General features: G+C 36.1%; 1 protein-coding gene across 1 annotated transcript in view; it reads left to right on the forward strand.

Annotated features, from left to right (window-relative positions):
- Positions 1-14,950, forward strand: part of Vps53 (vacuolar protein sorting 53) — a 205,779-nt gene that overhangs the window by 155,612 nt on the left and 35,217 nt on the right. Inside the window, exon 17 of the mRNA XM_090381067.1 lies at positions 3,477-3,625. Coding sequence (XP_090237193.1) covers positions 3,477-3,625 — 149 coding nt within the window. The remainder of the gene's footprint in view (positions 1-3,476; positions 3,626-14,950) is intronic.

The raw sequence follows: 14,950 nt of genomic DNA on the forward strand, positions 1-14,950 counted from the left end.
TTTCTTTTCATCGTTTGCCCAAGATTTCTCATAACTTGTCTTCACTTGCCTAACCTTCTTTGTGACTTGATTACAGACTAGTTTATATCTACCATAGGTTTCTGTGTCGCCTGATAATTTATATGCATCCGATACATTTTTCTTCTCTGCCACGAGTCTGATCAGTTCATCTGACATCCGTTTAGGCCTATACCTTGAAGAGTATTTCTTAGTTGGTATGAAATGCCTAGTAGCTTCTATGATTAATTTAGTTTCACTTCATGGAATTTCATTCAGGAGGAAACAAGTTTTCAGAATGCGAAATTTTATTTCGTAAGGATATAGGACTATAGATTACAAATAAGTTGGTTAAAAAAAGTAAAATTTTGGCTAAAAAAAGTGATAAAAAATGCAATGTTTTGGTCTGATATGCTAAAGTAACAACTAAGTAAATTACATATAAAAACAGAGAACACAGATGTCTTTTAAATTGAAGCCTGATATATACATAGACTTAGACAAGATTTGGAGAAAGTGTTATAGAAAAAAATGCTAATAGAAGGTTAACTGAATTCCTTCATTTAACGGTCTCCTAAATGCATAAATAAACATTTATAATGTAGTATAGTTGTAAAAAAGAAAAAAAATGTGAATTATATAAAGTATTAAACTAATGACAAAAATTAGTTTTGTATATTATTTTGGAGGAAAGCATACAGATATGAGAACAAACGATGGAAACTAAAAATGAAGTTTTTTTTACAGTATCTTTCATGATGAATTGGAGACAATCCATGGCATTTTGAATTTACACTGTAATATATATATATTTTTTAAATGAGAACCCCAAACAAGAAAGATATCGAAACCTATAGTACTTAGTACTGTGCATGGGTTGAAGGAGATGGAGGATGCCGGACACTTTGCTCTGGAGACTAAACATGGGTTTCACCAATTCAGGCCTCCAATAAGCAAAGTGGTGGTATTGCTCAGTTGATGAGAGTCATCTAACTCCTAGTATTAGTAAGTATTAGTATTATATTACCATTATATTAAAGTATTATATTATTAGTGTTATATTATATGAGCATTAGTAGTGGTACTGGTTAGTATTGATACTAGTAATACTGTGCATGGGTTGAAGGAAACGATGGGGTGGGGAATGTCAGAAACTTTTCTCTGGAGACTAAATATGAGTTTTTTTCACTTCCATCCTCCAATAAGCAAAGTGGTGATATGATCACCTTGTCAGCTCATATATACCTGTATTTTTGAGGGCTGCTATTTTCTGAATCAATTCTTTTCAATGCAGATAATCAGTTCAGATTTATTTACAAACTCGCTGTGTTCAAAGAGTATTAGGAAATCTTAAACAGCTCACAGTTACATAATTGATAATAAATAATAATAATAATACTTATCCCTCCACCATTACAAAACATTTAGTAACAGCAGGAGAAGAGGAGAGCACAGTCCACAAAGATTTTTTGGAGATGATTATGCATTACATTTCAGTTAGACAATTTCAGAATAATCTTTAATAAAAATTAATAAATTTAGTTCAAAAGATTATATCTGGAAAATTCTGATAAATATTATACTTATTATGATATTTAAATTAAATCAAATTATGCAATGCTCAGTGTTATTACTTTCAAAAGCTGCTTAGTGATTTTTTATTTATTTGTTTATTATTATTATTATTTTATTTATTTATTTGTTGATGTGACATTCTTATTGAATTATAAAGAATGATTCAAAAAGGAGTAAACACTTTGTGTTCATGAAACACTGACTATGCACATATCAATGAATTCCCAAATACCAAATGATAGATAAGTTCTGAATTTTTTTTTTTTTTAAATCTCTGTTGTAATTTAAATTTCTGTCATATCCAGGAAGAACATTAAAATGGCTATTCCATTGGGGAGATAAGTATTTTATGAAAAAGAAGTATTTTGAAAAGTTCATACTAGTTACTGAATATGATATGCAAATGCAAATTTAGTAATTAGTGTGCAGTGTTGTTTTTGTTCATGATCTACCACTATGTAAGTCAATTTACAATTGCTGCAAACAGTTTGAAAGCAAAGAGTATATCTGCAAAGGGATGATTCTTCCAGGTCCTCTATGCCACTAATGAAATAGTGCAATGTGCAAAAGAAGTCTCACAGCGAAACCATAAAAGTCCACTTGCAAGTGTAGCTACAGTTGAATATGCCCCAAATACAAGTTTAGCATATTCTCCAGAAGCGTTTACTTTTACAAGCTAGCAGATATTAAAATTAAAGACAAACATAAGTGATGTGACTTGCTGTCATTGTCAACAGAAAGTGCACAAAGATGGTACTGCAGTATGGCTTGTTTTCACCGATGAGGCCACTTTTTATTTAATGTTTGTGGATCATTGAAAATCTTCACGAGGTCATTGAGTATGAATAGAACTCTCCATTAGAAAATTTATGCCCCTTTCTTTTTTATGCAAAAGACAATGAATGGAAACATTTACCTTCTCTAATTGGCTTATTCCTTGACTTTATGAATATTTCACTTATTTCCTCTTATAACAAGACAGTGCATCACCTCACTTTCATGTGAATGTGTGAGAATTTCAATAATTCTCTGTCGAGCCATGGATGGGACAAAATACTGAAGAAGATGATGTGATGCTACTAACCCCCACCCCTTTCTCCAGGTCCCTTGACCTGACACTAAAAATAATAGTAAATATTATTAGTAGTATTTTTTTAGACGACTGTGTAAATTGTGCTGTTGTTTCCACTGTTGCCAATAGATATTGCTGAAATGAACCACATAATTACTGGGGTAGTGGCATCAGTTACTACACATATAATGGCAAAATTTTTTCGGAAAGAAATGGGCTCTCAAATTGTCATTTGCCATGTTCCTTGTGGAGCTTGTATCAAAGGATTGTAGGGTTTGTAGAAAACTTTCAGACATTCTTTGGCCATCTGTTTATGTCGCAATAATAGTAAATGCCAGGTTTCATTTCTATGATTTTTTAAATCAGAAAAAAAATGTTTACTTCTTTATGAATCACCCTATACATTGCTTTCTATTCTAAAACCTAAACAGCTTTCTTTCATTGTTTGTGATAACATGCTCACTAAAACAGTTGGGAAAGAGATGGTCATTGTTGAAATTTTCATTGCCAGAAACATTCTAGGGTGTTCATTGTTTACTACTACTTACTCCATACTCCAGAATATATCAAGATTTAGTTTCAGAAGATAACTTTTTTTTTTCCCTCACTGAAGATGGTAAAATTTGTAGAAATAAAATATTTCTTAGTATTAAGAGTTCTGCAAGCCTAAACTGCTTTCTGTATTAATCTCTTTCAGTTAAACATCTCATAATGAATTGCTTCTCTTATTTAGAAAAAAAATTATTGAGTACAAATTTTATACAAATAAATATAATTTACTCATGAATAAAATATTTAAAGCTCCTTCTCCCTCCCCTTTTTTGAACTATAGATACAGTGGTCTGTAGTAGAAACTGTGGGTGACCAAAGCAGCTATGTTACTGCCATTACATCTCACCTAAGGCAAACTCTTCCTTTGTTGAGAGATAACTTAGCTACTTCTCGAAAATATTTTACTCAATTTTGTGTCAAGTTTGCCAAGTAAGATTTGATATTCTTTTGATAACTTTTGATATTCTTTTAATGTACACTGATTTTAATAAATACACTGATTTCAATGAACTGTTATAAAAAATAATTTTTTTTACTGAAATCTGTGTATGAATTTCAAATATTATAAATAACAGGCATGCTTACTTCCTTTCTCCTTATCTCTCTCTCTCTCTCTCTCTCTCTCTCTCTCTCTCTCTCTATACATATATATATATATATATATATATATATATAGGCTGGCCTCGATTAACGCGATTAATTCGTCACGAAAGTACGTCACACAAAACAGAAACGCGTTAATCGAATATAATAATCAATAGGAAAAATTATAATTGGTTCTTGACCTTCTGGAATGTCCATAAAAAATTTTAAAAATACCTTTTAAATAACTTTTTAACTGTGTACAATGTAAACGATAAGAAAAATAATTATGGAATTAAATGTTTATTGCATAAAACAGCAGTTCCCAAACTGCGCGCTGTGGAATATTTTAAATTTTCGAGGGAAACACAGCGATATCCGACATCTGTTGAACACCACGCGAACTACTAGCTCGAGGTCGTTCACAGTTTCAGCATTTCTTATTAAGTTGTTTGGACCTAACTACTAAACGGAATTGTTAGGTATTTCTTTTGGTCTGGGTCGCCTTGAAAAAATTACTGAGACACTAAGAGCGCCGTGAACCGAGAACATTTCGGAACCTCTGACATAAAGTACACAGTGAAGAAATGACTGTTGCGGAAATATTTGAACAGTGTTGACTTTCTCTTTTCATCAATCAATTTCCAATAGCCGACAATAATCTTCTCTGGGCCCTGGCAAAATAAATATCGCAGAGAACCTCAAACCTTTTGTTTGAGGTTCTATGCGATACGAAAGATTTCATCTAATTCTTTTACTGTTATCTCCTTTGCGGTAACATTTTCATCTGGCTCATTTAAAAATTTGAATTTTTATGCAAGTATGCATTGTCTTTATTAGCAGGAGACAAACAAGTAACACGTCTTCTTCCAATGGTTGATGGAACACACCGAGGCGGGCAGCAGGCAAACGTTTGTTTATTGCCCGTACAACTTGGGGTAAGCTTAACGCGCGATTCAAATCTTTTTCAACTATCGCATAAAAAAAAAAATCCCATTAACTGGAAAGTTGCATCGTGTAAAGTGAAAAGTGGTATATTTTTTTCAAATAGCGTTAACTGAAAATCGCGTTAATCGAACTCGCGTTATGCGAGGCCTTGCTGTGCGTATATATATATGTCTTGTTTATCATACAGTATATATGTATGCACACAAAGCTCTACGAAATTAAGAGCCTTTCCGGAAAAATGAAGGGTCTATCCAAACACTCCTCTGTGGATAGTTAGTCACGTCCTACCCAAAACATGTACCACTTGTCAGACACATCTATAAATATGCTTGTAGACTATCGAGGAGACAGTAGTATGATTGTGAATACAAGATACTGCAAATGACAAACAGACTTCCAGCGTGGTAATAGGCTGCCATATGAGCATTTGGTCTGTACATGACATTTCAGCAGCACTGAAGATCTCTAGGTCAACGATTGGTGATGTGATCTATAAATGGAACTGGACTATTGCTGAAACTGACCCAAAAAACCTCCAAAGCTGTGACAGAACATGATAGGAGAGTCCTAAAAATAATCGTCAGATCAATATCACAGCACACAATGTCTGATAGACATGCCTGGCTGGGCATGATAGATACCAGGAGAAAGCTACCTGCTGGACCGTATCATACCTACAGTGAAGTTTGTGAAGGCAATGATAATCTAGAGCTGTTTTTTAATGGTTTGGCTTGGGACCATTGGTTGTTTTGGATAAAACAATGAAAGCTGAGTTCTGTCTAAATGTCTTGGCCAATAATGTATTACCTACATTGTGGCAGCACATTGGGAAAGGCCGTGCCTATATCAGGGACAGCGCTCTTACTACTTGCTTTGTGATGGACTGATTTGAGGATATGAGCTTCAAAAAGTTGCCTTGACCTCATCAGGTGCATGTGAGGAAAGACTGCCCAAAAAACAGAGCTGAACTGGTTGGCACTTTGAACCATGGAAGCTGTCATAAAGGCTAAAGGTTTCAGCACGCATTATTAGTTTTCCTGTAAATTAAGGTTTTTTTGTAAATATGCAAGTGCCTAGATATTAATGATAGGGTAGTGTATATAATAAACAAGAGAAAAAGGCAGAAGATGGCAAGAGTAATTAATTGTAAGGATAGAGGCAGGGTATATAATTACACCTGCAAGTACAAAGTTGTTTAGAAGAATGTAATGTAAATAATGTAATAAAATATGACAGAAGGTTGGTAGATGTGTGTGCATTTGTTCAATGTAAGGGAAAGAATATGCGGGATAGCAGTAAGAAGGGAATTTGATAACAAGTAAATAATGAAAATGCAAAACATATACATTGAAAGTGAATTAGAGGCTATGTTATTAATGTAGTATTGGGCATTTATTTTTTTTATAATATAGATTAATATAGAGAGCCAAAATCAGATAGGGAGGAGTATGCAAATGGAAGGAAATTAATACCAAATCATCATCTTCTGCAGAAATAATGGACTATCCAAGGACATAGTGTTTCATTACTTCAAACTGTTGCTTTGTTGTATAAAAACAAATATAACAAAATACTGGTAATTCAAGTAACTGATAATACTGTTAATACTAGAAGGAAAGGGCTGAATCACATTGGTCCTCTGGATATAAATGGCATAACTATTGATGATCCTATACAGATAGCTGATAAACTGCACAAATATTCTGCACCTGCATTTACACATGAAATTATGAGAGACCGGGCTAGAATAAGTTTATCTAATACGATTGGGAAATAAATAATTTAATATTAATGGAAAGGATAGTAGAAGGTGACCATCTTCTACCATCCTTTCCATTAATATAAAACTTCTGCAACTAAAAGTGAACAAAGCACTTGAGACTGATGGACTCTATGCAGTTATATTAAAAGAATCTGCAAAAGAGGCAGTTAAACCTCTGCCCCTTATAATGACAGAATCTTTAGATTCAAGAGAAATCTCTATAGATTGGAGATATGTAAATGTATCTTCTATTCACAAGTGTGATAATTACAAGACAGACAGAGTGATTAGGGTAAGTTAAAGTAATGCAGGGTCATCTTGATACGAATGGAACCATAAAGCAACCACAGCATGGATTGGTTAAAGGTCATGCCTGAAAAATCTGATTAGTACTGTGAGGTCATCATAAAGGAACTGTTTTCGGAGGATAATTTTTGAAAACATATACAGCCACTCCCCGACTTACGTAAAGGTTGTGTTCCGTGGAACTCTACATAAGTTGGAATTTCCCTAAATACTTATAACAGCACTCGCAAATTTGATTGAAGCAAAAAAGAAATTTTCGGCGAACATGTAAATAGAATTATTTATTCAGTTTTTTATCTCATGCATAGGAATGATTATAAAAGTGTATAAAATTAAAAAAAGAGAGAGAGGAGACAGGCAAATGTCAGCAAGTTTTACCTTTTGAGCATCGTTGCCAGAATTAACTCTCCAGCTGATAAGCACACTGCTGCAGAAGTTGAGGGCTGTGGAGATTTAGAAGGGGTTTTTTCCAACAGATCACAAAATTTCTCTGCAGCTGCAGAATTGGCACTAGCGACTTCACTGCATACTTTAATGTTTTAGAAACCAGCACGATGCTTGATCCTATTAAACCACCCCATTGCTTGCCACGAACTTGACTTGGGGTTTGCCAAACTTATCCTTATCTTCATAAATTCTTCTTACTTTTGCTTGAATGGCCATTGGACTCAGGGGCACTTTCTTCTGAATCTGATTTTCCATCCCTATTATTAATAGTTTTTCCATCTTCGATATAGCACCTGAACACTGTTTTGTGATCACTGTTGATCTTAAACGCGTTGAACCTTTAACATGTTCTTTTATACGCGCACTGTTCTTTAAAATAGTATTCACTGTTGAAGCAGCGAGACCTAATTCCATGCAATAGATGACAAACTTTGTTCTGCTTCATACTTCTTAATCATTTTCATTTCGAAATCAATTTTGTTTCATTTCCTAGCACTGCCAGCACTTGCATTTTCTGTTGGTTCCTTTCCCATCACCATTGTAATAAGTAAATAGGAATGAAGAGAAGATTCTGAAAATTTATTTATGTTTTTTATATGATTGAAGATTTCAGTGAAGGAGAACTCATTTCACCATAATACTGTAATGTAAAAACCCACAGAATTCCAGTTATCAGTATTATCACAAATGCAATAAGATCGAGTTATTGGGTTCACATTACGGTATTTTCATGATACGTCCATTCATTCCTACGAGTTGCAAAATACGTTTCCACGATTTTTTTTTTTTTTTTTTTTTTTTCCCAGTTTGCACCAGCCAGCAAAAACTTACATAAAGTCGAATTTCTGTAAGTCGAGTATTACGTTAGCTGGGGAGTGGCTGTACTTAGATTTCATTAAAGGCTTTGACTACCATAATTGCTGTATAAATTGAAGAAATATGACATTAGAAACAAGTTACTATTATGAATAAAGGGATGGTTAAGTTGCAGGGAACAAAGAGCAGGTATAAGTGGCCACTGCTCTTCATGGACTAACATGATGAGTGATGTACCACATGTTCAATGTTGGGCCCACAGTTAAATATAAGAAATGTAAGAATATTTGCTGATGCTATCAAGACATTGTTAGGTGGGTCAGAAAACTGATAGCTATGGAGATACACAGACTAATAGATTAACTAAAGCCACAATCAAAGGTCAAAGTGATTCCTGCATTGCTTCTATTGGAACATGCAGCAGCGTGGAAAGCAAAGTGTCAGGGATTTCAACCCTGCTGTGGGTCATCATGGAAAAGGTAAACACCTGGACTGTGTTTAGGGTAACTAAGAGTAAGAACAGGTGCAAGTATACTTGCAATACACTAATGCTAGGAGCATAATAAATAAATTTGATGAATTTGAACAACTGATTAAATCATCAAATGCAGACAATGCAAAGATACCAGAGACATGGTGTCACTCAGACATAAGAGATACAAAATTTGAATATAGGGAGTACAATGTATAAAGAAAGGAGAGGAGGGGAGTTATGATCCTCTTAATTAAGAAGCATATTAAATCTAAGGTGCATCCAGTTGACGTGGGTAACCAATGCAATGTGGAGTCACTTTAGTGTGACATAAGCACTGGGAAAATAAAAATGAGAGTAGGAGTGTGTTATAGGCCTAATGACTATGATAAATATAACAAACAGCTGTATAGAGAATTAGTGGACCAATAAATCAGAATGTCTAATAATAGGGGATTTTAAGTTTCCAGATATTGACTGAAACCTGTGGTTTTGTCACTCATTTGCTAGCAAGACTTCTGTGGATTTATTGGATGACTGTTTTCTAGAGCAGTATGTTAGAGAAGGAACAAGAGGAAGCAATATTCTTAATATGATTATCAGTAGCAATTTTTCATGTACTAAGAATCTGCAGGTGAAAGACCCTCTGGGTATCAGTGATCACAGTGCATTGATGTGGGATTTTCTTAAAGATGTAACTACTGTCAAGAGTAAAGGAAGGGCTTTTGCTTTCATGAGAGTGACTACAATGGTCTCAGACTGTTTTTAAATTCTAATACAGTGGGACCATCTGATGATAAGCATTCAAAGAAGTAATCATAGAAGCTACTAGGCTTCTCATACCAACTAAGAAATTTCCGGGCTTAGTTTCCTTTTACCGAGATTTGTGGCAGAGAAGAAAAATGCATGGGATGCATATAAATTATCAGATGATACAGAAGCCCGGTAAAATAAACTAGTGTGTAATCAAGCAACAAAGGATGTTAGGCAACCTAAGGCAGATTATGAGATGTCTCTGGCAAAGAATGACAAGAAGAGCAGCAAAGATTTCTTCACTTATATTAACAGTAGAAGGAAGATATTAAATCACATGATCCACTTGATGTTGATGGTTTAACTATTGATGATCTTGCTCAGATTGCTGACAAACTGAATAGGTATTTTGCATCTATATTCTGCATGAAGAGTTCTTTAGGAAGGGGAATGCAAGTTCATCAAAATTTAACAGGGAACTGAATGTTTTGTGAAAAGTGGAAAAGAAATTGTTGGAGCCTAACTTATCAATGATTTTGTTGAAAAAGACACCTGTGGTGGATGGGATCTATCCAGTTATATTGAGGGAGGTAGCAAAGGAGGTAAGACACCATTAGACATAATTATGAGAGCAATTTGAATTCAGGGGTGGAACCTGAATGTTCAAATGTATCCCCATTTCACAAGGGGTTCAAAAGGTGACAGGAGTAATTACAGACTGTTAGCTTAACTTCTGATCCAGGGAAAATAATGGAGTCTCTAGTTAAGGAAGTAATGGAGGATCATCTAGACAGGAATGCAATTATACTGCAGTCACAGTGTGGATTTGTTAAGTATCCAGTCTGACCAATATTATTGGATACTATGATGCAGTAACAAAAGAGCTGGATGCAAAAAATTATTTTGATATCATATACTTGGATTTTAGGAAAGCTTTTGATGCTATTTTTCATAAAAGACTGCTGTACAATTGTTGGTTGTACAGGGACAGTTACTGCTATGGATAAAGGGATGGTTGAGTTGGGAGAAGGTAGAGAGTGGTTATTAATGGACACTGCTCTTGATGGACTAATGTTATTAGTCGAGTCCCTCAAGGTTCAGTGATGAGGCCATTGTTGTTTTCTATATTTATTAATGATATTGCTTTATGATAAATATATGAAAACTAATGATAAAGCTTTTAATACTGTTGCACATAAAAGACTGCAATACAAATTTAAGCAGTGTGACATTAAGGGAAAGTTACTGCTATGGATAAAGGGATGGTTGAGTAACAGAAGACAGTGGTTATTAATGGACATCATCATCAGGGGCAGGCCGTGCCGAGGGTGCAAGGGGTGCACTGCACCCGGGCGCTAATGTTCAAGGGGGCACCTGAAACTTACATATATGAAGAAAATTTTAAAGGGGATGCCAGATTTCAATCGGCACCCGGCACCACATACCCTAGGAACTCAAGTGGAGTCCCCAAGGTTCAGTGCTGGACCCATGCCCATTGTTTTCTATATTTATCAATGATTTTGTTGAAGGTATATCAGTCTTAATGTCTATGTTTGTGGATGATACAAAAGTTGGCAGGAAGGTTACTGAATTAATCAGGGTAAGCTACTGTAACAAGATCTAAAAAATATTAGGCAGATTTAACATTGACAAATATAAGGTATTGCATATGGGTAACAGTAATACAAGATTAAAGTACCAACCATATGATAGTACATTCAGGATAGTGGAAAATGAAAAAGTCCTTAGAGTAATTATGCAGGCTGATATGAAGTTCCCTGAACAATGCAGACAGGCAGCCAGGTTAGCTCATGGGGTTTTGTCAATGATATGCAGGAACTTTTCTAGCAAGGATAAGGAGGTGATTATCCCATTGTACAAGGCAATGGTTAGGCCACATCTTGAGTACTGCATGTGTGTGTCTGGTGGCTTCATTTTAGGAACGTTGTAGATCTGTTGTAATGGGTGTAAAGAAGGACAACGAAAGTGGCAAGGGAATGAAAGAGTGGTCTTAACAAGAAATGCTTCAGTTCTGCCAATTGCAGCATCTGGAGACTAGGCACCTGTGAGGAGATCTGATCGAGGAGTTTAAGGCTTTGAATGGCTGGAGTAAGCTCAGTGTTGATGACATTTTTCCTCTTGCTGAGACTACACACAATGAGGGTGCATAAATTCAAATTGAAGAAGGATGGTTGCAGGATAGATGTGCAGAGGTTTGCCTTCGGCCAGCAAGTAGTTGATTATTGGAACAATCCAACAATCAACAAATAACACTCATCACAGTCATTCAGCCTATAACATACCCTTATACTCATTTTTGTTTTCTCAGTGCTTATGTCACACAACTGACTCAACATTGCACTGGATGCACTGCCTTAGATTTTATGTGCTTCTTAACTAAGAGCATAACCCCCTGCCTGTCTTCTCTGTCCTTTCTATGTACATTGTAACCCCCCCCCCCCATATTCAAATTCTGCATCCCTTATATCTGAGTGATACCACATCTCTGATATCCCCACAATGTCTGCATTTGATGACCTGATCTGCACTTCACAAATTTACTTCTGTGCTTCTAGCATTTGTGTACATGCAGGTATACATGAATCTGCTCTTACTCTAACACAGTAACTTAGTTACTTAGTTACTCTAACACAGCCCATGTATTTCCTTGTTTCGCGATGACTCATAGCAGGCCTTGAAATTGCTGGTTCTTTGCTTTCCAGGCCACTGCATCTTCCAATTGAAGCAGTGCAGGAATCGATTTCACTTCTGACTGCGGCTATTGTTAATCTATTAGTCTATGTACCCCTCCCCCCAAGCTGGCAGTTTTCTGAGACACCTAACGCTACATTGATAGCATCAGCTTGAACCATTCTTGAACCATTTCTATTTAAGTTTATCTCATCCCTGTAGAAGCAGTCTCTCCTGTTAACAAGCTCAGACTAAGCTGAGAATAATTCTACCCCACGAGCCTTGCACAATCTCTCCAGTGCTGATTTGATTGACAAGGTTTTCATCATGTACTCCCTCTGGTGTTTGGGCAGAATTCCAGATACTTTCTAATTTAACCCTAACTTGTAACTGTTTCTCAACATTGCTCTGTATTTGTTAAGGAAATCCTCAGATCGCCTACTCTTAATGTCATTAGTGTCAATGTGTACAACAGTATCACCTTTTATGTCCTTAAAAGATATGATATCTATGCTCTACAATGTCACCAACTTTTATTCTTGGCATACCCTGGTCCTATTTCATTTATCCTTTTTGCATGACATATTTCCCATTTCTCTGACAGTAGCTTCACTGACAATAGCTACCTCCTGTGGGACCAGCACATTCTGCCTTGGGGGTTGCCAGTGTGTTGCCTGATATGCAAGCTCATTAATGCCCATTAGAATGCCAAGTTGATGCTTGATATCCTCACACACTCTTTACAGTGAACACATTCAAAGACATTCCCTTGGCTGTATGTGTCCCATTCCAGATAAATCTGCAAACATCAAACAAGCCAGTACATTTTGTGAGGCCATGATTTGGAGGACAACCTCCCCATTCTCCCCCCAAGTCACAGCACTCACACCACTTTGAGCCCTTTGCTTTGCTGCTCTGGTCTGAGGCATGATTTCTGTTCTAATTCAGTTTAAATGAGAATACTACACAAAGTAATATACTTAAATGTAATAATAACACATTGCACTGGTTATTCAGTAATAATACATATTATGCTATCAAGTTTACGTTATTAAATATACAGGGCTCAAAAATATTGGTACAAATGTTTAAGGGAGGTAGGTAACATCTAAAGAAATGTGAATCACATGGAAACCCATAACCGGAAACACTACGGGAAAGTAGTAGCAGAGGCACAAGAAGCAGAAATGGCACAAGACAGTAATTAGTGGCAAACATTTATTTGACATAATATTAACGATGGAGTACGAGATGGATGCATTTCATGATGTTGCAACAGATGCTTGAAGGTTCCACCATGAGACATGATGCATGCGTGACACCGACGCAGCATGGATTGGCAGACATGGTCGAACACACCTGGACTGGAGTTTCTTTGACAGTAGCAGCAGCGCAGACAAGTCTCGCCACAAGATCCATTTCCATCTCCACAGGTGATTCATATATGATAGATTTGAGGCCCCCCTCACAAATAATCAAGGCTCGATAAATCAGGTGAGCGTGGGGGCCAGGCAATGGGTCCACCACAGCCAATCCATCGGCGCCCAAAATGCCTGTTCAAATGGTCACGAACACATCTTCCATAATGGGCAGACGCCCCGTCATGTTGAAACCAAATGTTGCATCTCTTTTTTATTTTTTTTTTTTTATGAAAACCCCAAACACGAAAGGTATCAAAACCTATAGTACTTAGTACCGTGCATGGGTTGAATGAGAAGTATGGGGGGAGGGGGATGCCGGAAACTTTGCTCTAGAGACTAAACATGGGTTTCACCACTTCAAGCCTCCAATAAGCAAAGTGGTGGTATTTCACCGGTTGATGAAAGTCATCTACCACACAAAGTTGCTGGATTCACATTGCCAAGTTGTTACCATTGCCATGGTAACAGGTATGGGCCGACTAAGCAGTCACCGACCATACCTGCCCACACATTTATTGTGAAGCAATGTTGTGCCGCATGGGGGCGCACACCATGTGGGCCCTCTGCTAATCCATACACTAGGTGCATGACTGCCAGCTCACAGTTTGTATATCGATGCATGCTCTTCGTGCAGCGACTACTGCTTGAATGAGTAAACTAGAAATTTTCCCTCTCGCGAACTGATGAACAGCACTGTGTACCGACTTACGGTGACGTTTCCGGTTATGGGTCCCTATGCGATTCAGATTCCTTTAGATGTTACCTATCTCCCCTAAATGTTTGTACCAATATTTTTGAGACACCCTGTATATTATGATATTGAGTTTGCATTATTAAGTATATATTATGATTTCAAATTTACATTGTATGTATTATATTATTGCGTCTACACTATGCCATTATGCTTGTAAAGTTATAAGTTAATTATAATATCTAATAAAACTATCTATTAACACTAACCTACATGATTTGAACCTTTGAGATACCTATTTACCTCAATTAAACACTAGAATTCCCCTACCACTTGTTATAGTATAAAATTACGAAATAAAATATTTGCACGAAATCACCAATACAAAGGTTTTACATATATTAAGTAGTAATTTACAAAATCTCTAACAACTAGAACTGTAAAGCTATTTATAGAATATAAGGATTGAGGCCTAATGTTTTAAGAGCCTTTTGTGTATTTGAATAAGACGTACACGTTTATGAAACAAGTCTTGTCAGAAATTTTTTGGGCAATAGCAATAAACTTCAATTAACATTCTCAAGTTTTTCTTCACTTCACTTAGCAGTGAAGGGCATACAGTTTCTTGTTTTGTTTTCATGAATGCTGTCTGTTTTGTGAAAATGGATTACTAATCATGAAATTAGTGATTTGCTTGGTACTGATGAATTGGGATATTTTTCACATACAATTTTGAATAAAAGTATTGTTCAACTATAAACTCAAGTTCAGGCAGGAAATATGGCATAATGGCTTCATCACGAACAAACCAGTATGGACAAGTTTGTGTAAGTGGAGTCTAACAGCCACTGTTTCGCAATCAGAG

Source organism: Mastigoproctus giganteus, chromosome 9, assembly GCF_048544385.1.
Source record: "Mastigoproctus giganteus isolate SK-2022 chromosome 9, ASM4854438v1, whole genome shotgun sequence".
In the NCBI taxonomy this organism is placed as follows: Eukaryota; Metazoa; Arthropoda; class Arachnida; order Uropygi; family Thelyphonidae; genus Mastigoproctus; species Mastigoproctus giganteus.